The sequence below is a fragment of the Felis catus genome, chromosome D1 (genome assembly GCF_018350175.1).
Source record: "Felis catus isolate Fca126 chromosome D1, F.catus_Fca126_mat1.0, whole genome shotgun sequence".
Classification (NCBI taxonomy): domain Eukaryota; kingdom Metazoa; phylum Chordata; class Mammalia; order Carnivora; family Felidae; genus Felis; species Felis catus.
In genome coordinates, this window is record NC_058377.1 from 30,630,283 (window position 1) to 30,657,468 (window position 27,186).

The 27,186-nt window shown below is 38.0% G+C and overlaps 1 protein-coding gene across 2 annotated transcripts in view; it reads left to right on the forward strand.

The window, feature by feature from the left end:
• The first annotated feature begins 986 nt into the window (after nucleotides 1-986).
• Nucleotides 987-27,186, forward strand: part of JAM3 (junctional adhesion molecule 3) — an 85,941-nt gene continuing 59,741 nt past the window's right edge. Inside the window, exon 1 of one of the 2 annotated variants that reach the window (XM_019811576.3) lies at nucleotides 987-1,032. In XM_019811576.3, the coding sequence (XP_019667135.1) occupies nucleotides 996-1,032 (37 nt within the window). In that variant the 5' untranslated portion in view covers nucleotides 987-995. Of the gene's footprint in view, nucleotides 1,033-5,124; nucleotides 5,272-27,186 lie in introns of those variants that run through there. The other variant, XM_045038547.1, reaches the window with a different exon arrangement.

Below are 27,186 nucleotides of genomic sequence, written 5' to 3' on the forward strand. Positions count from 1 at the left end.
AGCCCTTATCATTCGCTTAAGAGGCCTGGTATTGAATAATCTCTGGGGGGAAAAAAGGCTTGTGGCATAATCCTCATCACATTAGAGTTCTGGAAAATAGAATGAAATATCCACTATTTCCAGTCCTGGAACAGGATATCCAGAATCTCTGCAATGGCAACCACCAAAAGATCCTTCCATCAGTACAAATTACCAGGTCAAACGCTTGGACCCAAGGCCATCAGGAAGAACTTGCCTCTTCCTCAAACTATGCAGTAGAGACTTGACCCTCGAAGGGACTCCGAAGGAGGCACAAGATTCCCTGCAGTGAAAGAGGGAGAATAGCAGAGGCCCTGGTCTCTCTTTGGTGCTACCAGGAAGTAAACACTGGATGGTACAATTTGTAGGAAAAGAAAATTACCTCTAATTGGAGGTTGGGATAAAAATATCTCCAATCTGTAAACAAAGTTGTTGGAGCATCCTGGAGGCACACAACTTGAACTGCAGAGCTGCAGATATGCTCTCTACCCACTGTTAGTTCCACACCTTCCCCTGAATCGGCTCCTCAGTCTGGCTCCAAGATAATCCCCACTGGTGCTCATGCTCATTGGTGTCCTCAGTACTGAAGCACAGATGAGGGAAAGCTTCCCATCTTCTCTCCAGGCCAGTGGAAACATTCATCAGGGCAAGCAGAGGAGAGAACTGGTCTGTTTTATCTCATCACAGGTGTCCTTCCTAAAGGTGGTCTGGGAAGTGTTGTTTGCTAGCTGTCCCTAACACCTTTTCTCTCATGTCTGGATAGGGCATCCAGCCAAGCCCTGCTTCTCTACTTCCTCGAAGAAAGAACTGAGGCAGACACCTCAACAGGGGAACTTGGGATTCACAGTTCTTAGGGCCCTCAGCCCTGGAGTAGCAAACCCTAGTTAGGTTTCCACTGTGGCCATGAAATTGTCCATTAAGTGTTGTTTGTTGTGCTGTGTTTTCAGGTCCATTGGTGAGTAAAGAGACCTTGGCTGATGGTAATGGGACACTCTAATTCCTCCTGTAGCAGAGGTAAGTGACTCTTTCTTTCACCCATGGCATGTATGATATGTTTACTTAAACACACACTACACAAAAACACACATTAACACACTCTAGCACACGAACACCCAGGCTCTTTTCAGTGAAATATGAAAGGGCTGCTAAACAGCTTCTTATAAAGGTGTCTCTCTAGGAAGACACTTTAAGCCAAAACTTTGGCATTAATATGACCTTTCTCAGCTGTGCCACTACAAAAGAAAGGACCTTGCAAATAAATTGAACTGCAAAAGAACTTCCCTTCCTCATATAGCATGAGCAGCACATCTCATTAGAAGGGGTGAAGGTTTTATCCCCTACTGTTTCCTTAGATTGCAGGGGGATCCTTCTATTTAGATGAAATTAAAAAAATACTTTGAAGAGAAGGAGCAGGACCTGATAGTTGGGAGAACATGTGAGAGACCAGAGTTGGAAATATTTCAAGGAAGAGGAAACTTGAATGGAGGTAAGATGGAGCAACAGGATCTTTGATAAACCCTGAAGAGGAATGCTTTTATAGAATAACTCTAGGGTCACAGACTTCCCTTAGTCAATGGATCTTACTTCCATCATGCTGTGAGGGTTGACTTCAGGTGATTGTTCAGGTGTATAATGGCATAGTGAAGGGGCAGAAGCCATAGCCATGTTACTTTTTAAGAATATAATCACACTGAGAGAACAAATACACATTGATGTAAAAGTTCCTCTTTGCTTCTCATTCTCTTTGACCCAACTGCAGACTGAAGGTACTTTTCTTTATCAAGACTCTCCAGGAATATTGTAGTCATTTTTCCCATTCTGAGCCAAAATAGTAGGAAACGGAAGGGGCACAGGCAACAGATATTTACTGAGCACCTAGTATCTTTTGGAACTTTATTTCACATGATCTTCACAACTACCACTTGAGGTAGGTATTGTTATCCCTGTTTTACAGACAAGGAATCTAAGGCTTAGGGAAATTAAGTAACTTTCCCAACTTTACAAAAGCCAAGAATTTGCATCATTGCCCATCAGACTTCAGAGTTTATGTCTCCCCTCTTGTAATTGCGGATTCCAGGACCTCTCCAGTTTGTTTAGAGGTGATTCTCACAGGAAAACCCTACTCTTTGCTACTTGATTTACACTTTGCATTAGTATTGAAAAATCTTGCACATGCTTTTGGTCAAGTTTAGCACAAGTGTATTTAGTTCCCTGAACTCTTTTAAGAAATGAATCTCTCCTTAGTAAATCACACATTAGAAACAAGCATATTCAGTTGGATAATGTGGTGATAGAAGCACAGACGCCACAGCTTCACTCACTGAATGCTTCCAGACCTCTGGTTCCCTTCTGAACAGGGCCAAAGCTCTCCTGGGAATAATTAGATCATATGAAGAAGCAGATCACTAGACAGCCAAAGGCATTCTACCCTGTCCTGTGCATCACCAGTTAGGCTCCATTCCAGGATTGTGTCTCAACCACCAGCCATGACATGCAGACTCCATCTGTGGAGGAAAATCAATGTTTTACAATGAAGCACCTGCATCCGCTCTCATAGGAACCTCTGTTCCATATAGAATATTCATGGAGCCTTTCTCTGTGGTCTTGTTCTGAATTTCAAAAGATTCCCTAACAGAGAAAACCATTTAACACACAGAACCATGTCACAATGCAAACACAGGAAATCAAGCAGGAGAAAAGAGGCACTAGTTTCTGAAAACTATTCCGTCCACAGTCAGACACCTCATACTTCCCAGGTAATCAAAATGGTTCTTTTAGTTAGGCAAATATGCCTGATTATATTTCCAAGAACTAAAGGGAATGATAAGACAAGAGAAAACAAAAGGAAAAAAGTCAGTGGGCCTAAGAAGAATTTTTCTCTTTTTAATTCCTGTATGTTGTGTTTGATGAAGGGAGAAAGGCTGCCATGATAATATAATTTTCACATATTTTTATTTGTGACTTTGGAATATGGAGAACTGGAACAGAAAGAGGGTTTAAGAAAAGAAAGACGAAATCATAATAAGTGGTTGAGTTATTTTTAAAGTTTTTATTCTGTCTTTATGAAATTTTGAAAATGTAATTAATTCACACTTGCAAAGGTTTGAGCAATTATAAAAAGTTATAAAGAAGATCATAAAGTGATGACAGTTGAAGAATGTCCTTGGCAACAGCCTCAATTTATTTCATATTTCTTGGCGTTCATAATTTGGTATATATGTGAATTATACACACACAGTTTCCTACTTTGTGAAAGCTAAAAATACTAAATGCTAAAAAAAAATGTAGGGTGACTGTGTGAAAAATGAAGTCTTTAAGTTAAACATTTTTAAAAGTTATTCATTTATTTTACTTTTGAGACAGAGAGAGAGAGAGAGAGAGGAGAGAGAGAAAGAATGCAAGCGGAGGAAAAGAGAAGGGGCAGGGAGAGAGGGAGAGAGGGAGAGAGAGAATCCCAAGAAGACTGTGCACTCTCAGTGCAGATCTTGACATGGGGCTTGATGTGGCGGTTGATCCCATGATCTGTGAGATCATGACCTGAGCTGAAATCAAGAGTTGGACATTCAACTGACTAGCCACCCAGGCACCCCCCACTAAGTTAAACATTAAAAAATATTAGTTGTTGGAGGGGTGCCTGGGTGGCTCAGTCGGTTGGGTTTCTGACTTTGGCTCAGGTCATGATTTCATGGTTTGTGGGTTCAGGCCCCGTGTTGGGCTCTGTGCTGACAACTCAAAGCCTGGAGCCTCCTTTGCACTCTGTGTCTCCCTCTTTCTCTGACCCTTGCTTGCTCGCACCATGACTCTCTGTCTTTAAAAAATGAATAAATGTCAAAAAATTAAAAAATATATAAAAAATATTTGTTGTTGTAAACTCTGGCATATTTTACTAATAACTATACTTAAAATTCTGTTTTCACTCTGTTGTTTCCTGAAGCATTAGGGATACTTTCTATATTAGATATAATAAAGGCTATTTCAAGATTTTTCCACAGTACTTTTTATTTTTTAGAGAGCGAGACAGAGGGAGAGTGGCAGAGGGAGAGAGAGAATCTCAAGCAGGCTCCATGCTCAGCATGAAGCCCAACGTGGGGCTTGATCCCATTACTCTGGGATCATGACCTGAGCTGAAATCAAGAGTTGGGTGCTCAACCTACTGCGTCAGCCAGGCGCCCCAAGAATTTCCATGGTAGTAAGTGACACTCAAAATCTCCTGCATCCCTAGGTCCAACTTCCAGTACATTTTATCCTTCTCTTCATCTTATCTGCTTGTCTTCATAAGATTCTGCTCCATTTTTCTACCCTAGCCTTATCATTTTCCAATATTGAGAAATCAGAGCAAAGAATTATCATCCTGCTTTTCTGCAGAATAAACTATGGGCATGCCATCATGCTTTTGATCTACCACAGAAACTATGTATTGTGTTGAAAGACATCACTTTTTTAAAAAAAATGTTTATTTTTGAGAGAGAGACAGGGAGAGAGAATGTGGGCGGAGGTGGGGGCAGAGAGAGAGAGAGGGACAGGGGATCCAAAGAGGGCTCCGCACTGACAGCAGAGATATGGATGTGGGGCTCGAACTCAGGACCCCTGAGACCATGACCTGAGCCGAAGTCGGATTCTCAACCGACTGAGCCACCCAGGCGCTCCGGAAAGATATCACTTTTATATTCTGCATAATATATGTCTTGCTTATGTTTTAAATAGATTTCAGCGCTTTTTGCTTCTATCACATTTGGAATCAGGGACTCAAAAGAGGTGCAGGCTATAATGCTTTAAAGACAATTAGAATGCATCCTTATTTGTGGAATAAGGATTTGTGGAAATAATTTGAGGAAATACTTCATTTCCAAGTTTTAATTGAGTGCTCCTTCTCTGATCTGTAGTGTTCCATTCATTTTATAGCTATGGAAATTTACCCCGCCCCATTCTTGAACACGTTTCTTTATCTCCTCCCATCAAATTCGTTGAATGAGACCTCATGCGCTTGGGTCCTGAGCATCCCTGAATCCATAGCGACCAAATTTCAGCTTCCCTTGTTACTATGGTGACGGCTGTGCTGGTCCAGGTGGTCGCTATGGTAACTAGGGGCGGGTAGTCGGGGCCCCGGCAGGCAGGGCGCATGCGCGCGGGGAAGCCTAGCTGCGCCGCGCGTCCGCGGCCCCTCAGCTCCCCTAGACATGGCGCTGAGGCGGCGGCCAACGGTCCGGCTCTGCGCCCGGCTGTCTGACTTTTTCCTCCTGCTGCTTTTCAGGGGTGAGTGTGCATGTTTCTGCCTTTGGGAGAGGAGGATTTGGGGCGGATGGGAGCAGAGCGGGCCCGGAGCGACTGAAGTGGTTCCTGGCGGGAATAGCGGTCCCGGCTCCGGAGACGCTGGGGGCTCGGCCGGAGGAGCGGCGCGCGCCCGCGTCCCGGCGGAAGGGGGTCGATCGGGGACCTCTGGGCGGGGTCCCAGCCGGGTCGTTGCGGGGGTGCAAGGGGCCGGTGCGAGGCCCGGGTAGCTCGCTCCGGGCGGTGGGCAGGTTCCGGGCGGTGGGTACCGCTCTCTGGAAAGAAGGTGGAAGCTTAGGCGTGGGCTCGGAACTTGCTAGAACACCCTGCGGAGCGAGCGCGTTGCCTAGAAGTCGACAGTGAGGGGCCTTCCGAAGTACCAGCGAAGCGCAACTCTGAGGCCTGCCTTCTTGGTCACAGCCCTCTGGGGATGTGCTGTTCATTTCTCTCTTGTTGTAAACAAAGGAACTGAATTGGGCAAACCCAACTTTCCTTTGGGGGAAATAAAATGCCATAGATCTCAATCAAGTATCCTTTTTGTCTCCAGCCTGGCCCAGGAGACCCTGCAGACCCTTACCCTGAGATAGCATCTTGGCCGTTTTCATCAGGTCACACTGACAAACTTCGGAGTTTTGTTTTGTCTTTTCCACTGTCCAGAATTCTCTTAGATTTGTGTGTCTCAGGACAGTTGGATGGAGGGTCTAACGTAGCTTGTATTTAGTGAGCATGTACTATATACTAGGCACTTTGAAATCTTCTCATTTAGAGCTTACAATAGCTTTGTGAGGTGGATTTTATTAACCCATTTTTCAAATAAGAGAACTAAGACCTAAGTCAAGCCATCTTTCCAAGACTGCATCCTGAGTGAGTAGTAAAGACTGAAACCCATGTCTACCTAAAGCACACTACACAACACTTCTGTGGAGGACATCCTCAGGTAACCAGATGAGGTCTTATAGTTCTTAGGTCATTTATTGTTTGGCTCAGTTGCTGTTGTCATCCCGTGATGTTTTCCAGAATATACAAATTAAAACACAAAGTGACTGTTTGGGAGTGGGGGTGGACAGACCAGAAAAACAAAGCACTCCTGTGTTTGATGTTCATTCTTGTGGAATGTTCATAATGGTGGTAGATAAAAGTGAGGGTCTGAGGCAGAAGCTGTGGAAACAGGGCTCTATGATGAAGGATAAGTTTCAGGATATGGGTAGGTGTTGTCATATACTTTGCCCAAAAGTGATTTCCAAAAACATGTGGTTGGGAGATCAAAGGCTAGCCAGGGGACAAGGGTGTCAGGAATGTCCAGCTCCCAGCTTTGTTGGTCACACTGACACTGTCCTATTCACAGACTGGAACAACTCCCCATTGTTGAAAAGTTCTGTTCACATGAAAGTTTGCAGTTTTTATTGCAGACACATTTGGCAGTTGAATTTCAACTTGGTTGCTTGTTAATAAAACTAGAAGATGCTAAGGACTTTGTATACCATTAACTTTTTACTTTGTTTTTCTGGAGGTACAGATTTTGTGGCTTTCTTGATATTAAGGGCTGGGATTTACCTGCAGAGCATAGGAGGAAGAATAAAATTTTGCAAAATAGGACTAATGACAAGGAATCAAGGTGGTAGGTTGTATTAATACACCTTAAGGGGCTATAGCTATCTTTTTCAGTAAGGAGCTCTTTTTCTCTTATTTTGTGTGTACTCTAAACACACTGTAATACCTTGAAAACTTTACTCTTCCGCAGGTCATGACAGCTGTGTCTTTTTTATTTTTATGATTATTCTTTTCAAATACTATTATTTTTCAGCGTTGTCATTTAAAAAAAATTGTTCCTGATATAATACATTGTTTTTGTTGTTGTTCCTAATACAGTACATTCTTTATTAACCTTTGCCAGGCTGTTTAAGAATTTAATATGTAATTCATTTCATATTACTAACAACTTTAAGAGATTGTTAAAATTATTTTGTTCATTTTGTGCATGAAGAAACAGACTGAGAGATGCAGTAACTTGCTCAAGGTGATAGCCTATGCGTTTTAAATTTGGGAGTTTTGAACTATTTCTGTTAATTTAATTTGTGGTTACTTGTATCATTTCATATGACAGTCGATTTGTTATGCATCAGTTTAACAATTTATCAAATGTTCAAAGCTTTGTGGTTTGCATATAAAATATTCTTTTGTTGTATTGGTGACAGGTGCAATTCAACCTTACAAATGTTATGCCACATGGCTTTTTTGAATGATTATGTAGTAATATTTTTTGGCTTCCAAATCTTTTGATGTCCTAGAGAGAAGTGCTTCATTTAGAATTAAAACAGTAATAGTTTGTATTCTTGATATAAAACAAGCTTGTGTGCTTAAGTTTAGCAAAATCTAAAAATTAAAATTTCCTGGAAAAAAATTTGAAAAGTATCCTAAACCATTTTTTAAGAATGACTTATTTTATGTTATAATTCCTTTTAAATTTTCTGGCAGATATAATTGCTATCAGATGTGTGTGTGTGTGTGTGTGTGTGTGTGTGTGTGTGTTCAGAAAAACAAAGAACACCTGCCCTGCATTATGCAGTGCCTCAAATCAGCTGTTCATTCTCAAATGACTTGTTGATAGGCATTTATTCATGAGTTCAGGCTTCAGAGACTGAATGGATAGCTATTAGAGGTACTTAATCATAAGTAATTGCAGTATTATATCCAGACAAAATTTCATACACCAGCCCCTAAGGTCTGTGTAACTTGCACTTAAGGAAGCCTAGTAGGATAGGCTTAGAACAGTTCTGAAAGAAACCAGATTTGTAATTAAGCACACTTTCTGAAATGGACACATAATGTAACTGAAGGAGCTATGGATTTAGTATATCAAGCTAGCAGCTGTTAGGATGTGATATTAGCAGATTCCTTCTCCATAAATTCTTTGAATTTTTTCAAAGCACAAGTGGGGTAAAAGAAAAGAAAATATGTGTACGAATGAAGTGAGGATGTATGGAGTCTGTTGAATGATACTCTATTCATGAAGCTGGATTCTTTTTTTTTTTTTTTTTAAGATATGTTTAGAATCAGGCGGTGTGAGTATGATGCTGTTAGGGTTGAATACAGATTTCAGAGCTCTCTCTACCCTCTGAATGCTAACCATATATGCAAATAGCTTCACTGGAGTATAAAGAGATCCTGAAAGAAAGTTTTGGTAAGCACATTCTTTTACACCTAGTTTAGCAAGGACAGTCTCCACCATAGTACTCTATATGGAGATCTAAAGCTTTAATTTACTGCGTTTTTGCCACTTTTCATGACATACAGAAAGCTTCCTGAGAATTAGCCCTTGTTTCTGATTTAAAGGAATACTGTAGTATTTTGTGGTGGTGTGTTTTCTTTGTTTTTAGGTAGTATCTATTCTATGTTATATATTTCCCATGAGTAGTTCATATGTTCAGTGGCAGTTTCAATGCTGATTGTGTAGAAACATCAAACTTTTTATAAGTTAAAACTATACAAACATTTTTAAAAATTTTTAAATGTTTATTCATTTTTTGAGAGAGAGAGAGAGAGGAGGGAGAGAGCACGCTCGTGAGAGCACGCGCATGCGCACAAGTGGGGGGGGAGAGAGAGAGAGAGAGAGAGAGAGAGAAAGAGAGAGAGAGAGAGAGAAAGAAAGAAAGAAAGAAAGAAAGAAAGAAAGAAAGAAAGAAAAAGAGACACAGAATCCGAAGCAGGTTTCAGGCTCTGAGCTGTCAGCACAGAGCCTGAGGTGGGGCTTGAACTCAGGAACCACGAGATCATGACCTGAGCTGAAGTCGAACGTTTGACTGAGCCACCCAGGCACCCCATATTTCTTTAAAAAAAAGTTTTTAAAATTTATTTATTATTTATTTTGAGAGAGAGAGAGAGAGAGAGAGAGAGAGAGAGAGAGAGAGAGAGAGCATGCATGAGGGGCAGAGAGACAGGGAGAGCTAGAATCCCAAGCCTGCTCCACGCTGTCAGCATGGACCCCGATGCAGGGCTTGATCTCGCAAACTGTAAGATCCTGACCTGAGCGTAAATCCAGAGTCTGATGCTTAACTGATTAAGCCACCCAGGCGCCCCTACAAACATTTTTTTTTCTCATGTTATTTTTCATTTTCACAGAATCCCAAAGCTTCTATGGTTCAGACTTCTTTCTGTGAATTATTGCCAAAGTCAAATTATGCTATATTCATACTCCTACTCTGCCTAACCTAACCTTGTCTCTCAGTGACCTTTCTTATTTCTGTATAAGCATGACTCTTAGTTTGTAGTTCAGTTTAGTATAGCATTTATTGAATATCTGTTCAATATATTGAACAGGCACTGTTGTGCATACTACGGGTGCAGAAATGAATAAAGCATCCCCAGCTCTTGAAGAGCAAGGATAGTTGTATGCTGAATTACATTGGGTTTCAATTATTGGGTATAATACATTCTATCTTTTCAATGACACTAAAAACTCATTAGAAACCGAGGCTTAATTTCATTTCTTTTGTATCTTTCTAGAGATGACTATAGTAAATATTCTCTTCGTCACTTGTAAGTCAGTTAACTATCTTAAGTACTTCCTCTGTGTCTAGGCATTTTTTATGTATCTTAGCTCCAGTGGCCCCAGGAACTTTTGAGAATTCTTAGTTTTTACTGCAGTAGTTTCTGTGAAAGAAAGCAAATGGTAAGTATTTCTTGGTTTAATTTAAAAATCTTAACCATGTATGCAAGTTATACATGGTTAAGAAGAAAAAAAAACATAGAGAAATGTTTATGAATAATTTAAGTGACACAGCTGCAGGTAGGATTAGCATATACATATGATTACAGTTATGCAAAAACTAATCTTATGCTTAGGGGGGAAAAAAAACCCCTGGAATCTAATGAACCAAAATGTTGATAGGTGCTGTTTTTGAGTGGTAGGTCTTATGGCTGATTGTTTTCTACTTTTGTCTTTTTCTGGCTGATTCTTTTGTCTTTTTCCCAAGTTTTCTTTATTTTCCCCCCAAGTTTTCTTTAATGAGGATGTTTTTTAATAATGAAAAAAATGTATTTTGTTTTGGCCTCTGATAGATAAAATAGTGGAATTTTAGATTTGACAGTAGTAAAGATTTTCTTTTCTTTTTTTAAGTTTTCCTTTTATTTTTTAATTTTTATTTATTATGTTTTTATTTAAGCTATGGGTCATTTCCTGCTTTTCCTTCATGGTCTGAGAAGCCAGGTTTCTTTCTCTGTAATGAAGCATAAGTAAGATCCCAGACAATTCTTAAGTTTATTTTAATGTGTATTTATTTTTGAGAGAGAGACAGAGACAGAGAGTGAGTCGGGTAGGGGCAGAGGGAGAGAGAGAGAGAGAGACGGAGTGTGAGTGGGGGAGGGACAGAGAGAGAGAGAGAGAGAGAGGGAGAGGGAGAGAGAGGGAGATAGAGAATCCAAAGCAGGCTCCAGGCTCTAAGCTGTCAGCACAGAGCTGGATGTGGGGCTCGAACTCATGAACCGTGAGATCATTAGCTGAGCCAAAGTCGGATGCTTAACCTACTGAGCCACCCAGGCACCCCTAAAGATTTTCTTTTAAAATGGAAAAACTTGGTGTGCCTGGGTGACTCAGGTCATGATCTCACGGTTTGTGAGTTCAAGCCCTCCATCGGGCTCCATGCTGACAGTGTGAAGCCTGCTTGGGATTCTCTCTCTCCCTCTCTTTTTGCCCCTTGCGCATGAGTTTACTCTCTTTCTCTCTCAAAATAAATAAATAAACTTTAAAAAAAAAATGGAAAAACTTTGAGTCTGGGTGGCTCAGTTAAACATCCAACTCTTGATCTCAGCTCACATCTTGATCTTGGGGTCATGAGTTCAAGCCCTGCATTGGGCTCCATGCTGGGCACGAAGCCTACTTTAAAAAAAATTAAAATGGAAAAACTTTGTTTAGTTCAATGTGATAGCATGTTGATTGTGAACCTTAATTAATGTCCGCCACAGTGAATGAAGTAGGGAGGGGCTAACCTGATTCAGTTGTTTGATCATGTCTTCTTTGTGACTCATTTGAGAGGTTTGTTACTGGGTTTTGGGTGGGGGAGCCAACTGTGGCATCCTCAGCAAATGGTTAACTGGAAAACTGAAAGAGCTGATGAGAAAATCTGCCTCACTACCGTGTTTTCTTGTTTTTTTGTTTTTTTGTTTTGTTTAAACAAGCAAAATAATCTGAGTAGTTGCTTTGGTCTGCCTGTTCAGAGTCAGCCAGCATTTATTGAACACCTCCTTTGTGCTAGCTGGGCAACTCCTGGAAAACTGTTTTCTTTGTCTTGGGTGAGAGGAACACCAGGTCAAATTGACTTCCTTGGAAAATAGACTCTGAAAGATGTTTCCTGAAGAGAGCTGTCAGCTGATGTATCCTTATCACTTCTTCCTGCCCACCATGGACTTCCTTGTCTGATGTTTTTCTGTAAGGAATATGTATAATGTCTTTAGAATGAAGCACAGCTGTCTAGAAGGTTACAAAGAATGCAGTGAATCCTAAGCTGCCTTTTTTCCCCCCTGCTCCTGTTTTTCCTCTAAAGTATCTCTACCAGGGTATTAGAACTTAAACAGCCAATCCATATTTATTTGGCAGTCTCTGTTTTCATGGCTGTAAAGCTTTCCATGAGTAAAACAGGAAAATCTAAGATGAACACCTCTTTAGACCAGAAGAAACATACAGTTTAGATAGTTAACAGAATAGCATTTTTGGAAAATGTTTTAATGTGTTTAGAAGTGAGAGCACTTACTTGCTCTGGCCTGGTAGACAAGAATTTCAAGAAGGAGCTGGACTTTTAGGGATAATTTTGATTTACTTAGTGCAGATTTGGGGGGAATGGAGGTGTTGGGGGCCAGTAAAGTGAAGGAAATATTGAGCAAAGGCATGGAGTTGGAAATGCCTACATTGTATTTTAGGACCAATGAGTTATAATGAGAAATAATACCACCTACCATTTATTGAAAACTATGTGGCAGGCAATGTGCTGATAGCTTCACCTGGGCTATTTTAAATGATCTCAGAAGCCAGTTTTTATAGGTTTCATTTTGCAGATGATGAATCTGAGACTCAGAAAGGTTAATTACCTAACTTAAGGTTACAGTTAGTAAATTAAAGAGCCAGATCGTCCATGTAAAGAACATTGGGGAGTAACTAGATTGTAAAGTGCTTTCGATGCCAGGCTAAGAAATTTGGATCTTGTTATGTAGGTTCTAGATATTAATGTGGCAGTTTGAAGCAGGGAAGTGATATGATCATATGATTTTAGGAGCATTAATCTGATATTCAAGAAGATTGGAGAGGGAAGGTTGGTTAGGAAGTTCAAGCTCATTTCCTTCAGGGTAGGCCTCTTGATCTTCAATTCACTTTTATGCATATATAAAAATATATTTATTTTCTTGAAATATAGGTTTATGGATGTGTAATTTTTGGTTGATAGTTATTTTGTCTTAGAAACTGGAATATGTAACTTAGATGCTTTCTGGTTTCCATTATTACTGTGGTGAAGTCTGTGCTTCAGTTCATCATATCCTCAGTCTTTTCTAGGTTGCCTGTCTTCTCTCCAGCTACTTTAAAGATCTCTTCTTTGTCTTTGGCATTCTGAAATGTTACTATTTTCCTTGTTAATTTGCTATACTTTGTGTATCTATGACTTTATGTCTTTGCTGAAAATTCTAAGGTTTGTTTAAATACTGTCTACTTTCTGTTCCTTAATTCTTTCCTTCTGGAACTCTGATCAGATATATATTCATTCTATCTTTCAAGACTGTTAACCTTTCTGTCATAATTTCATATTCCCTTTGTGCTATTTTGGGTTATTTATTTAGCTTTGATTTACAGCTCTTTTTTTCAGCTGTGTCTAATCTGTTATTTAACCAATACATAGAGGTTTTTTTTTTTTCACCAATTATATTGCTCATTTTTGAAATTTTTACTTGGTTCTTTTTATAATCTGGTCTCTTTTGCTTGCTCATATTTTTAAGTCCTTTTTAATTTTTTAAGTTTATTTTTATTTATTTTGAGAGAGAGAGATAGCAAGTGGGGGAAGGGCAGAGAGAGAGGAAGACAGAATCCCAAGCAGGTTCTGCGTTGTCAGTGCAGAGCCTTATGTGGGGCTCAAGCTCATGAACTGTGAGATTATGATCTGAGCTGAAGAATCAGAAGCTTAACTGACAGAGCCACTCAGGCACCAAGTCCTTTCAAAAAAACGTTTCAAGTGTAGCTGTTTTATAATCTTTATCTGATACTTTAGGTATCTGAAGTTCCTGGAGATCAAAATCTAATGTGTGTTGTTTCTTATGACTGTTAAGGTGGTTTGTTTGTTTTTCTTTATTCATAAGCTGACACTTGGTTGGTCGTTATTAGTGGAAATATGGGTCTGACCTTATGATGCTTCTTATGAGAGTAGCTTCCACCAGACAGTGGCCACCTGGGATGGCTTTACTCCTTTGAGGGTCCCTGGGATTATTTGAAGATGCTCAGCTTCTCTGCCTTCCTGCTGGCCCAAGGGCACAGTCTCCCCACTAAAGTGTTAAAAATGAGCATTTGCTCTCAGAGTCACACCCCCACCTATCTTTCTGGTTTCAGCCTGTGGCTGTTTTATTTTGCAGATCCCCCCATCTCCTGGGAGCCCAGAGGTATATTAGAAACTATGGTGTGCATTGGACCTTGTTATTGGAATGAAAAGGCCTTTTGAAGTATCTAATCCATACTGCTGGAAACAGGAATCTCAGCTTTTACTTAACCTGCCCCCACCCCCGCTTTTTTAAAGATCATTTTAATTTCTTTTTTTTTTCTTTTTTGAAGAGACAGAGAGCGTGAGTGGGGAGAAGGGGCAAAGGGAGAGAAAAAGAGAATCTTTAGCAGGCTTCATGCTGAGCATGGAGCCCAATGTGGGGCTTGATCCCACGACCCTGGGATCATAACCGGAGCCAAAATCAAGAGTTGGATGCTCAACCGACTGAGCCACACGGGTGCCCCTGGTCCCCCTTTTGATTAACATAAGAGTCACATACATTTCTTTAAATGTTCATCTTGTGAAGGCAATTTGTTTTCAGTTTTCAGATATAAAATAAAAAATATTGACTATGTGTTTTCAGAGCACATATATACTCAGAGAGGTTGTGGTATGCATGAAGGAAAGGATTGCATGATTCTTGCTAAGCATCACTGCTTTGAGGATGGGGCTATATTATTTTAAAGATATGCCCAGTTGTACAACTATAATCTCTGTGGATTGGATTCTCTGAGAAGCAACCATCTATCATTCAAGATACAGCAACTTAAAATTTGGAGAATTACAGCTGTTTTGCACTAGACAGGCACCTGAAATAGCAGCTTTTTACTCTGCTAGGAACAGGTATAGGTGAAGACATTCAGAGGTAAAATGTAAAAGTAACCTTGAGCTTTATAGCTGATATCTGAATCTGAGATTCAGATTCCTACAGAATGAAATGCTGGTTCTCTGAAAGGCTGATCAGTCCATGTACTGGGAAGAAGAAAACCACCCACTGCATCTTGGGAAGGCTCCATTGTTTGTAGCCTTTCAGATACTTTTCTGGTTGAAGGAAGGATCACAGCATCGTGGGTGTTAGGCATTCTGGATTCATTTCCCAGCATTGCATGTGATTCATATTTGGACCTTGGGGAGATAATATTGGTTTTAATCCAAATCATTTGAAAGTAATTTAAACACCATTCCTCTCACACTACCAGCAAAACATCTACATTTCATTCCCCTTATTAGATGGCTCACTTTAACTATATGAGTTTCACATCAAAAGAAGTGATTTTATGAGAAGTTAAGAGAATTTTTAACTGGTTAGTTGAATTAGTTTATTTGTTAATTAAAAGTGCATTAGAAGTTTACAAAAATCTCTTTCTTTACTGAAAGTTTAGAAGTGTTTTAGAAACAGGTAAACTTGGTTTGAACTCTAAGAGGTTGAGAATATTCATCTTTCAGAGCCTCAGGGTTTTTTTGTGTTTTTTTTGTTTTGTTTTGTTTTGTTTTTTTAAATCTGCTACAGCCTTACTATGTCTAATGTTTTAAGAGTTTCTGTGTTTCTTGGGGCACCTGGGTGGCTCAGTCGGTTAAGTGTCTGACTTCAGCTCAGGTCATGGCCTCACAATTCGTGGGTTCGAGCCCTGCATCCGGCTCTGTGCTGACAGCTCAGAGCCTGGAGCCTGCTTCACATTCTGTCTCTCTGCCCCTCCCCCTTCACACTCTGTCTCTCAAAAATGAATAAACGTTAAAAAAAATTAAAAAAAAAAAGTTTCTGTGTTTGTTTACCCTGAAGAAAAAATTGAGAACTATTTGGTTAGATTGGTGTTCTTTTTTTTTTTTTTTTTTTTTATTTTTTTTTTTTTCAACGTTTATTTATTTTTGGGACAGAGAGAGACAGAGCATGAATGGGGGAGGGGTAGAGAGAGAGGGAGACACAGAATCGGAAACAGGCTCCAGGCTCTGAGCCATCAGCCCAGAGCCTGACGCGGGGCTCGAACTCCCAGACCGCGAGATCGTGACCTGGCTGAAGTCGGATGCTTAACCGACTGCGCCACCCAGGCGCCCCTAGATTGGTGTTCTTAATTCAGTTTGATTTCTTAGTATCAGATATGAAGCTTCACTCTAACCATAAGTCCACTGGTAATAAAGAACCAGTTTAGAACCTTAGTTGTGAGGCTTTAGAGCACTGGTTCAGTAAGAACAAATATTTAAGTGTCTTTAATTTAATAGGCACTGTTTCAGACTGTCCAGATACATTGGTGAAGTAGCTTATGGTATGAATACTTCATAGGAAATAAAGCTACAGATCCTTTCCTTTAAACGGTATTCTTATGTACATATATTAAAAAAATATATATATATATACTATTTTTGGGGATTTATAGCCCCCAGAAGATTATTTATACACCTCAGGTTGAGAAACCTGCCCTAGGGCTCAGGATCCTTATGGGGGACACATCCTTAGAATGAATGTTTTTTGAAATAGATGCTTACTGCATATAGAGTTCAGGAGCATTACAAAAATGTTATTTTATTCTTATGTTATTTCTTCTTTCCATTAATTCTGTTATAGCCCAACATTTCTGTTAGACTCTTTATATGTTATGACTCTTAATGTCAAACATCTGGTTATATTCTCTATACATTTCCAATTTAAATTTCTCTATAGGTAAGTCAGAGAGTGAAGAGTTTGATTTAAATGGAAAACAAAGCATACATGTAACTTTAGACATGCTTAATTCCATAATTTTCAGTGTTTCATCATGTCAGTACAGCTCTAGGAGGTATGCAGGGGTAAGCCATATGAAAGACAGAGTGAAATGCCGAGATGAAATTATTGCTGGAATTCCTCTTCCATCTATGTCTGGTGTCTGTTTATAGCAGGTTTCGCTATCTCTCTGTTCTTCCCTGGCTCACTCTCTTTCTTTTACTTAGGCATTAGTGATGAGAGAAGAGTCCTGAAGATGTTTCATAACATTGGATGAGGGACTTCACTGAAGCCAGAATAAATATTTTCTCCTTCTATTACTCTGTGGCTAATATGCCACATGCTGTTTGCAAATTACAACAAACTATTCCTCAGAGTGAGTTCAGGGTCAGGTAATTTTCTTGAGGAGTATGTTTTTGTGTTTTGTTCTTTCTTCAACTCCCAGGTTTTACTTTCTGTGCTTTTCTTGTCAAGTACGTTTTCTACGTGTAGAGTAAATACAATCTGTTAAAACCTTGGTTGTTTCTATTATATGCGAGCAGCACCTTTTGGCTCATATATTTTAAAAGCTACTTTTAATGAAACCTCGAGGAAGAAAATGTAATTGGAATTTAGAGTCCCGGTTTTAAGCCTCATGACTTGCCTACAGCATGATGATAATGTGATATGTTTGGTTGTAAAGCCTTAGTTTCCAGTGGAAATCACTGCTTTGCCTTCAAGGGAGAGATTACTAGACTTGGGTTTCCTCATGACAGAGGTGAGGCAATTCTTTACCTGTCCACAGCCACCCTTTTCATTGAGGCATTGGATTCTAGAGAAATGTTTCTTTCTCTTTTTCTTTTGCAAGATTATGGCCATGTAATAAAGGGAACATAGATCATAAGACTTTATTTACTTTTTATTGGGAATCATGATTTGGAGCATGTTCTTTATCTCTGTAAAATTGTTTCATTATTATCTTCTGAGTAACCCTTGTTTATTCCATTTCTATCTTATTATCATGGCCCGTCTACCCTGAAATATGGAGTATAGTCTTCTTCTTCATTCCTACTTATTCCCTAGTGTCCAGCTTAGTGTACTTCTCTGTAAAGTCTTTTTTAGATCTCTAACCTGGAGTGATCTTGTCCTCTTCTGAATTCCTATTTATTAGGAAGAGCATAAACTAGACCAAGATTTGGGTCTCAGCTCTGCTATATGACTTGCCAAAATTAATTTACTTTAAAAATTTATTGTAAAAAATAGTGATAATGTGTAACTTTGTAGGATTGTTTTTCAAACCAGTGACTATATGTAAAGCTGCCATCAAAGTATCTAAATGGTAACAAAGGTAACATTAATTAATATAGCAAAATTAAAATTAATTACATAATTCTTCTAAAATGCTCTGCAGAGGGTCTGGCAAAACAATACGCTTTTAGTGTTAGGTTTGTTTTTTGTTCTTGCTGTTGTTATTAGTCAGTAAGTGGTAGAGATTTACTTTATTACTGTTGCTGCTGTTACTGTTACTGTTTTACTACAGTTCATTTGATCCTTAATTATTCAGAAGCAAGTTTAAAGTGAAGTTTATCAGGCTTATGCTTTTGGACTCCTCACTTAAAAAGGGACCCCTTTTGGGGCACCTGGGTGACTCAGTCGTTTGGGGCTCTGACTTCAGCTCAGGCCGTGATCTCATGGTTTGGCTCTGTGTCCAGCTTTGTGCTGACAGCCTGAAGCCTGCTTTGGATTCTGTGTCTCTTTACCCCTCTCCTGCTCATTTTCTGTCTCTCTCAAAAATAAATAAACATTAACAAAATTAAAAATTTTAAGGCCCCGGATTTCATACTAGCAATATGTCCTCAAATTTGCATAAATTAGATGCCATAGCTATAATCAATTAGGATTTTTCTCTTCTTCCACTTTGCCTTCCCCTCTGTCATACTTCTCCTTATGTTGAGTAGTATTGTAATGGTCACAGGCATTTTCCCCAGCTAAGGGGAAGTGAGTTGGGAACACATTCAGTTCTGGTTTTAGTGGAATTGTTTATGTGGTCCATGGTCACTGGTATATAGAGCTGTTATTGCTAACCATCTCAGTGTAAGAATGGCTTCTGAGAATATTCAGCCATGTTGTTTGACTTACGAGGATTGTGATATGAAATTGTAGAGCCTACTGTGAGTGCCATTTTTAAGCCCTCATAATGCCATTATAGTGAGTATGTGGTTGAAAAGTAGGTAATAAGTTTTCTCATGTCAAAGAGTATTTAAGATTTGTCACTGTTCAAGAAAACTCAAAATATTCTGAAGTCTTACAGCTTAAATGTGAAAGAAACTTTAGATAGAAGTTTTTGCAAATTTAACAACAATACTTAACACTTTGCATGATTTGCCAATAGTGCATATTTTATTTTCCTGTGATATTACCAATAATGAATAATGAATTATGAAGCAGAAAGAAACTTTCCTAAAGTATCAATATTACATTTTTTTATTAATCATGCTGAAAGAAAATCTTAATTATCATTGTTATTTTCATAGGCAATATTACAAAATGTTTGGCATATGATAAGGTGATTTAAAATCCCAAGATAAAGGAAAGATTGTAGAGTACCAAGGAATTAATGAAAATATTGTTATATGTCTAGATTTTGTGATATTTGTATGGCCAGCTTTTAAAACTTATAATTTTTTTTGTGATTTTTGTTCTCTTTCTTAATAAGTATTCACTTACTACCTAATTTTGTATTCATAATTTTGTATTCATTTTCTTATTGAGGGACTCAAAATTATAGCATCAGGCTGCACAAAACCTAGTGTACACTAATTATACTCTAATTTGAATCATATCTTTGGATGTTAGATTGACCTAATTTAAATTATTAATGGCAGTATATTTTTCCTATTTGTGTACCTTTGACTCTTCAAGTAGTTTGCAGTTTGAGGGTAGAAATCTTGTCTTAATGCCTAGCATAATTCTTGACGTAGGTGTACAGATACAGGTATACAGATATTCATTGATGAGAGAACAGTGTGGCAAAAGGAGGTGTCTATTCTTTAGTTGTGGGTTTGAGAAAGGGGTAGGAGTTTCACTAACTGTTTTAGATGGGGGCTGACAAGTATTTCTGTTCAAACATATTACAGTCTTGACAGATGAGAAGCCATGGTCTAATTTTTATGTTTCTTAATCTTTATTTTAAAGTAATTTGGAGCCAGCAGACCTGGTTTCTACTTTTCCACTTTGATCTCTGATACTTTCAAGTTTTGAGGTTTTAATTGTCTCCTAATATATTTCAGACTTATTCTCTTAATCTAGGAAGAGATTATAATACCCACTTTATAGGATTGTTACATGGATCAATTGAGACAGTAAGTGAAAGTGGTACTTTGCCAAATGCTACACACTTTCACAAGTGCTACAAATGTAAACTATTACCATTCTTTGCTTTATTCCTTTTGGGTGCTCAAGTTTTATTAGACCTCTGGTTCTCCAAAACTTTAGGTTACAATCCTAATTAGAGGAACTTTTTTTTTAAGTGGGATTACACCCACTGCAGAGCCCAACATGGGGCTTGAACTCAAAACCCTGAGATCAAGACCTGTGCTGAGATCAAGAGTCAGACAGTTAACTGACTGAGCCATGCAGGCACCCCAAGGAACTTTCTTCTATTAAAGCTTCCCTGATGGTTTATTTTGATGAGATTGCCAGTTAATTTTTTTTTTCTATGTAGGGAAGACATTTCATCTAAAGTACAGATAGTGTCCTTAATTAAAAACAAAACAAAACAAAAACCAAAAAACAAAAAAAACTAGTTTTAAGTTTCAAGAGTAAAGAAGAAAAAATTCTCTTTGACATTCTGGGATTTAAAAAATGGCTCAATGATATTTGTAGAAAGGATTAGACCTTTCGTGCTTTGGGAAATTTTCATGTCTGAACTAGCAAACTTTCAATAATAAAAAGCATCGGTGAGAATTTCAGCATATCTTTAGTAAAGGGGATGCCAATATAAATCAGTGAGTTTACATTAAAAATAAATGTCTTATTAGATAAATAGATATTAAGAATGGATGAGTTCAGGATAAGAAAATGCCCTATGAATCAATAGATCTCCATGTTTCATAGGCTATTTCCACCTGAGAGTTTTATGTTGCCTTTTCCCAAACCCTTAGTGAAATGAAGTGACAGAATTTCATGTTCTCAGATAAGTGTGCCATATAATGTTAGCAGTCCTTCAGATGAAGTGCTTTTTTTTTTTCTTTTTTTGCATATGGGAGTATGAAGGAAAACATTCTGTAACTAAACAAATAAAATACCTCTGTGTTTTTTAGATACCTCTGTTTTAAGGCCCAAAGAATATATAGTTTTAAAAAATGCTAAAACCATATGTTGTTATTAAACCAGAGCATTATAGGCATTAAATTCTGGGCTCCCAGCTCTGTCTCACAGATTATATTTTTATTTATTTCAAAGCATTAGTTGAAGTCTGGAGAGTCTGAATGTATTAACTACTGCTCAAAGTTAGAGGCACTCATTCATTGGAGGGCCAAAATTTGGAATCTGTCTTGTTACAAACCTAGGTAGGTAAGATACTTAAAAAAAAAAGTCCTCTTCTTTTGAAGGTCATTCATGTTGGACTTCTCTGGAAGAGGGAACTGTCTCATAGGCCAAATCTAATTTCTCAGTAACTGGAGTGGTTATCAGGAGATCTATACTTTGTCACTGATGTACATGATGATCTCAGCAACTCATTTAATCATCTTGTGTTAAGTTTTCTACCCACCAAGGTAATATTTACCCCTCTCAACTCACACAGATATATAGCTTATAGGATTTTAGAGCTGAAAGATCTCATAAGACATGGTTTCTCCTTCCTTCCTTTTTCCTTTCTCTTTCTTTTCTTTTCTTTTCTTTTCTTTTTTCTTTCTTTCTTTCTTTCTTTCTTTCTTTCTTTCTTTCTTTCTTTCTTTCTTTCTTTCTTTCTTTCTTTCTTTCTTTCTTTCTTGTTTCTTTCTTGTTTATTTATTTTGAAGGGGGGGGGGGCAGAGAGAAAAGGAGAGAGAATCCCAGGCAGGCTTTGCATTGTCAGCACAGAGGCTGGTGCAGAGCTCCATCTCATGAACCTAAGCCAGAATCAAGAGTTGGGTACTTAATCGACTGAGCCACCCAGGCGCTCCTAAGACATCATTTCTTAACTTTAGCATTGTTGACCTTTTGAGCTGGATAATCATTTGTTATGGTGAGTTGTCCTGTACATTGTAGGATGTTTAGCAGCATCCCTGACCTCTAAATGCCAGTAGTAGGACTGCTAGTTATGATAGCCAAAAATGACTCCAGACATTTCCAAATATTCTGTGGATAGCAGTATCTCTATTAGTTGAGAACCCCTGCTGTAAGAGATTATTCAAGATAAGATAGCTGAGGCCTAGAGAAATTCAGTCACCAGCTTTAGATCACATAAATATTAAGTGGTTTAGCTGGAAGTAGAATCCAACTTTATTAATATAATCCCAACCCAATTCCCTGGTTTCCCCCCTTCCCTCTTTTTTTAATGTATGTTTGTTTGTTTGTTTGTTTATTTATTTATTTATTTATTTATTTTTACTTATTTTTGAGAGAGAGACAGAGGCAGAGAGAGAGAATCTCAAGCAAGCTCCACATGTCATTGCAGAGCCTGATGCCAGGCTCAAATTCATGAACTGTGAGATCATGACCTGAGCTGAAATCAAGAGTCAGATTCTCAGTTGACTGAGCTACCCAGGCACCCCTCCTGGGTTTCCCCCTTAAATTAATTTAGAGTTTCATTCCATGTCAAAAGCAGTGGCATACATTTAAAATTTTGACACCAAAAGAAATATTGACAAATCTACATTTACCAGTTTTGTATTACCCACTCACTTCCATCCCACCACTTCCAAAGCTCTTAACCATACATCCCAAAGAACCTTGCTTTCCTTAATTCTTAAACACTTGAAAAATGCTTGAGCACCACTTTAGCTCCTGCTGTCCCAACAGGGCACCCTCTGCACAGAGCCCTGACCTATGCCCACTTCAGCTCCATCTGTCCCATCAGGCCCCTAGGCTGTGCCCAGTCCAACTCTAGCCATCCTGCTGGGGTGGCTGGTACAGAGTGCTTCAGGACCACTGGTTCGTGCCCACTTCAGTTCCAGCTAGTCAGCTAAACCTTTCAGTCACTCACAGTCTGCACTGGGTATGTTCCCTCATAAGGCCACTCCTTCAAGACTGGGAGGCATAGCTGTTTTCCTTAATTCATAGAAACAAACACAGAAAATCAAACAAAATGAGGATATGGAAATATGCTTCAAACAAAAGAGTGAGACAAAACTTAAGAACTAAATGAAATGAAAATAACGTGTCTGATAATGACTTCAAAGTATTGGTCATAAAAGCACTCACTGGACTTGAGAGAACAGTGGATGAACTCAGTGAGAACTTCAACAAAGAGAGAAGTATAAAAAAGAACCAATAAGAGTTTTAGAATACAATAACTGAAGTGAAAAATACACTAGAGGGAATCAACATCAGATTAGAGGATACAGAAGAATGGATTAGCAATCTGGAAGACAAGGCAATGGAAAGCACTCAAGCTGAACAGAAAAGAAAAAACAGAGAGAGAAAAAAAAGATAGGTTTAGGGACCTCTGGTATAGCATCAAGCACACTAATATCTACCTTCTAGGGTTCCCAGAAAGAGAAGAAGGAGGCAGAAAATTTATTTGAAGAAATAATAGCTGAAAACTTTCCTAACCTGAGAAAAGAAACAGACATCCAGGTCCAAGAAGCAAAGAGAGCCCCAAACAAGATAAATTCAAGGAGGTCTGTGGTAAGACACATAATAATTAAAATGTCAAGAATTAAAGAATCTTAAAAGCAACAAGTGAAAAACTATTTATTTATGTACGAGGGAAACCCGATAAGGCTTTCAGCTGATTTTTCAGTAGAAACTTTGCAGGCTAGCGGGACTGGAATAGTATATTCAAAGTGCTGAAAGGGGGAAAAGTGAAATAAAAAACCCTGCAACCAAGAATAGTCTGCCTGGCAAGATTATAATTCAGAATTTAAAGAGAGATAAAATTTCCCCAGAGAAACAAGAGTTAAAGGGTTTTATCACCGCTAAGCCGGCCTTACAGGTAATGTTAAAGGGACATCTTTTAGTGGAAAATAAAAGGCAGTAAGTAGAAAGTGAGAAAATTATGAAAGGAAAAATTTCACTGGTAAAAGCAAACATATAAAAGATTCAGTCCTTTATAAAGCTAGTATGAAGGTTAAAAGACAAGAGTAATAAAATTAATTTTATCTAAAATATTAAAGGATTCTTGAAATGCTGAAACTTATGACTTCATATGCATAAAACATGGAAGAGAAGGAGTAAAAATATAGTGTTTTTATGTTTTTGAATTTAAGTGACCATCAACTTAATACAGACCACTGTATACTTAGGGTGTTGTATGTGAACCTCATGGTAACCACAAATCAAAAACATGTAATAGATACAATGTATAACAAAACATATAACAAAAAAAAAATGAAGAGAAAGGAATCCAAGTATAACGCTGAAATAAGTCATCAATCACAAGGGAAGAGAAACAACCACAAAACAAAAAACAAGAGAGGAAAAGAAGAAAAGAAAAAAGAACTACAAAACAACCAGAAATAGTTAACAAAATGACAATAAATATGTATTATCAATAATTGCTTTAAATGTAAATGTTCTAAATGCGCCAATCAAAAGGGTGACTGGGTTTAAAAAAAGAAACCATCTCTATGCTGCCTGCAAGAGACTCACTTCAGACCTAAATACACTTATGGACTGAAAGTGAAGGGTTGGAAAATATATTTCATGTAAATGGAAGTGTAAAAACCTGGGGTAGCAATATCTTATCAGATAAAATAGACTTTAAAACAAAGATTGTAACAAGAGACAAAAAGTATCATTGCATAATGATAAAGGGATCAATCCAACAAGAGGATATAACAATTTTGAGTACCTGTGCATCCAGCATAGGAGTAACTAAATAGATAAAGCAAATATTAACAGACATAAAGGGAGAAATTGATGGTAATACAATAGTAATAGGAGTGGATTTTAAAACCCCACTTACATCAATGGATAGATCATCCAGACAGAAAATAAGGAAACCGTGGCCTTGAATGACACATTAGATCAGAAGGACTTAGCAGATATATACAGAACATTCTATCGAGAAATAGCAGAATACATTCTTTTCAAATACACATGGAACATTCTTCAGGATAGATCACATTTTAGGCCACAAAATGAGTCTCAGTAAATTTAATAACATTGAAATCATATTGAGCATCTTTTCCAACCACAATGCTATGAAACTGGCAATCAGTTGCAAAAAAATGGGAAAAAACCCACAAACATGGGGCTCGAACTCAAGAACCGTGAGATCATGACCTGAGCCGAAGTTGGACACTTAACTAACTGAGCCACCCAGGCACACCATAAAATCTTTGGGGTTTTAGAACAAAAGAACAAAAGAAGTTTTAAGAGTGAAGGTTTTAGTGATACAAGCCTACCTCAAGAAACAAGAAAGATCTCAATCTAACCTTAACACCTAAAGGAACTAGAAAAAAGAAAAAGCCCAAAGTTAGAAGGAAGGAAATAACAGTAAAGATCCGAGTAGAAATAAATGAAAATGGGTACTACAAAACATTTGAAAATATCAACGAAACTAAGAGCTGGCTCTTTGGACAGATAAACAAAATTAGTAAACCTTTAGTCAGACTTATCAAGAAAAAAAAGACTCAAATAAAATTAGAAATGAAAGAGGAGAATTAATTAAAACCAACACCACAGAAATACCCAGGATAATAGGAGACCACTATGAAAAGTTATATCCCAACAAATTGGACAACCTTGAGGAAATGGATAAATTCCTAGAAACATACAGTCTTCCAATATTGAATCAGGAGGAAACAAAATCTGGAAACATCAATAATAGTAGTGAAATTCAATTGGTAATTTAAAAAGTCCCAACAAACAAAAGTCCAGGACTAGAGTGCTTCACAGTTGAATTCTTCTAAACATTTAAATAAGAGTTAATACCTATCCTTTAAAAAATATTCCAAAAAATAGAAGACAGAAGAAAGCTTTCCAAATTCATTTTACGAGGCTAGCATTACTCTGACACCAAAACCAAAGACACTACAATAAAAGAAAATTACAGGTCAGATTCCCTGATGAACATAAACACAAAAGTTTTCAACAACATATTAGCAAATAAAATTCAACAATACATTAAAAGGATTATCATACTCAGTGGCAAAAAGCTGAAAACTTTCCCTCTTAGATCAAGAACGAACAAGGATGTCCACTCTCATCATTTCTATTCAACATAGTGCTGAAAGTCCTAGCAGCAGCAATCAGACAAGAAAAAGAAATAAGAGGCATTCAAATTGTTAAGGAAGAAGTAAAACTTTCCCTATTTGCAGATGACATGACACTGTATATAAAAAGCCCTAAAGAAACAAAAACAAGACAAGGATGTCCACTCTTACTACTTTTATTCAACATAGTACTGGAAGTCTTAGTCACAGCCATCAGACAACAAAAAGAAATAAAAGGCATCCAAAGTGGTAAGGAAGAAGTAAAACTCACTATTTGCAGATGACATGATACCATATGTAGAAAACCTGAGAGATTCCACCAAAAACTTAGTAGAACTGATAAATGAATTCAGTAAAGTCACAGGATACAAAAACAATGTGAATAAATCTATTGCATTTCTATACACTAAGAATGAAGTATCAGAAAGAAAAATTAAGAAAATAATCCCATTTATAATTGCACCAAAACCATAAGATAGCTAGGAATAAACCTAACCAAGGAGGTGGAAGACTTATATTCTGAAAACTATAAAACATTGATGAAAGAAATTGAAGAAAACACAAAGAAATGGAAAGACATTCCATGCTCCTGGATTAGAAGAGTAAGTATTGTTAAAATGTCTGTACTACCTGAAACAATCTGCAGGTTGAGTACAATCCCTATCAAAATACCAACAGCATTTTTCATAGAACTAGAACAGACAGTCCTAAAATTTGTATGGAGCCACAAAAGACCCCAAGTAGCCGAAGCAGTCTTGAAAATCTCAAGGTATCACAATTCCAGACATCAAATTATAATACAAAGCTGAAGAGATCAAGACAGTATGGTACTGGCACAACAATAAGACACACAGATCAATAGAACAGAATAGAAAACCCAGAAATAAACCTACACGTATATGGTCAGTTAATCTTCGACAAAGGAAGAAAGAATATGCAACAGGAAAAAGTGTTTTCAACAAATGGTGTTGGGAAAAACTGGACAGCTACATGCAGAAGAATTAAAGTGGACCTCTTTCTTACACCATAGACAAATATAAATTCAAAATGGATTAAAGACCTAAATGTGATAGTTGTACGTGAAGCCATAAAACTAAAGGAAGCACAGGCAGTTATTTCTCTGACATTGGCTGTAGCCAACATTTTTCTAGCTGTCTCCTGAGGCAAGGGAAATCAAAGCAAAAATAAACTGTTGGTACTATATCAAAATAAAAAGCTTTTGCATAGTGAAAGAAACAACAAAACTAAAAGCAAACCAAACTGAATGGGAGAAGATATTTGCAAATGACATAAATGATCAAGGATTAGTATCCAAAATATGTAATACAGCGTTTCTAAGCACCTACCACAT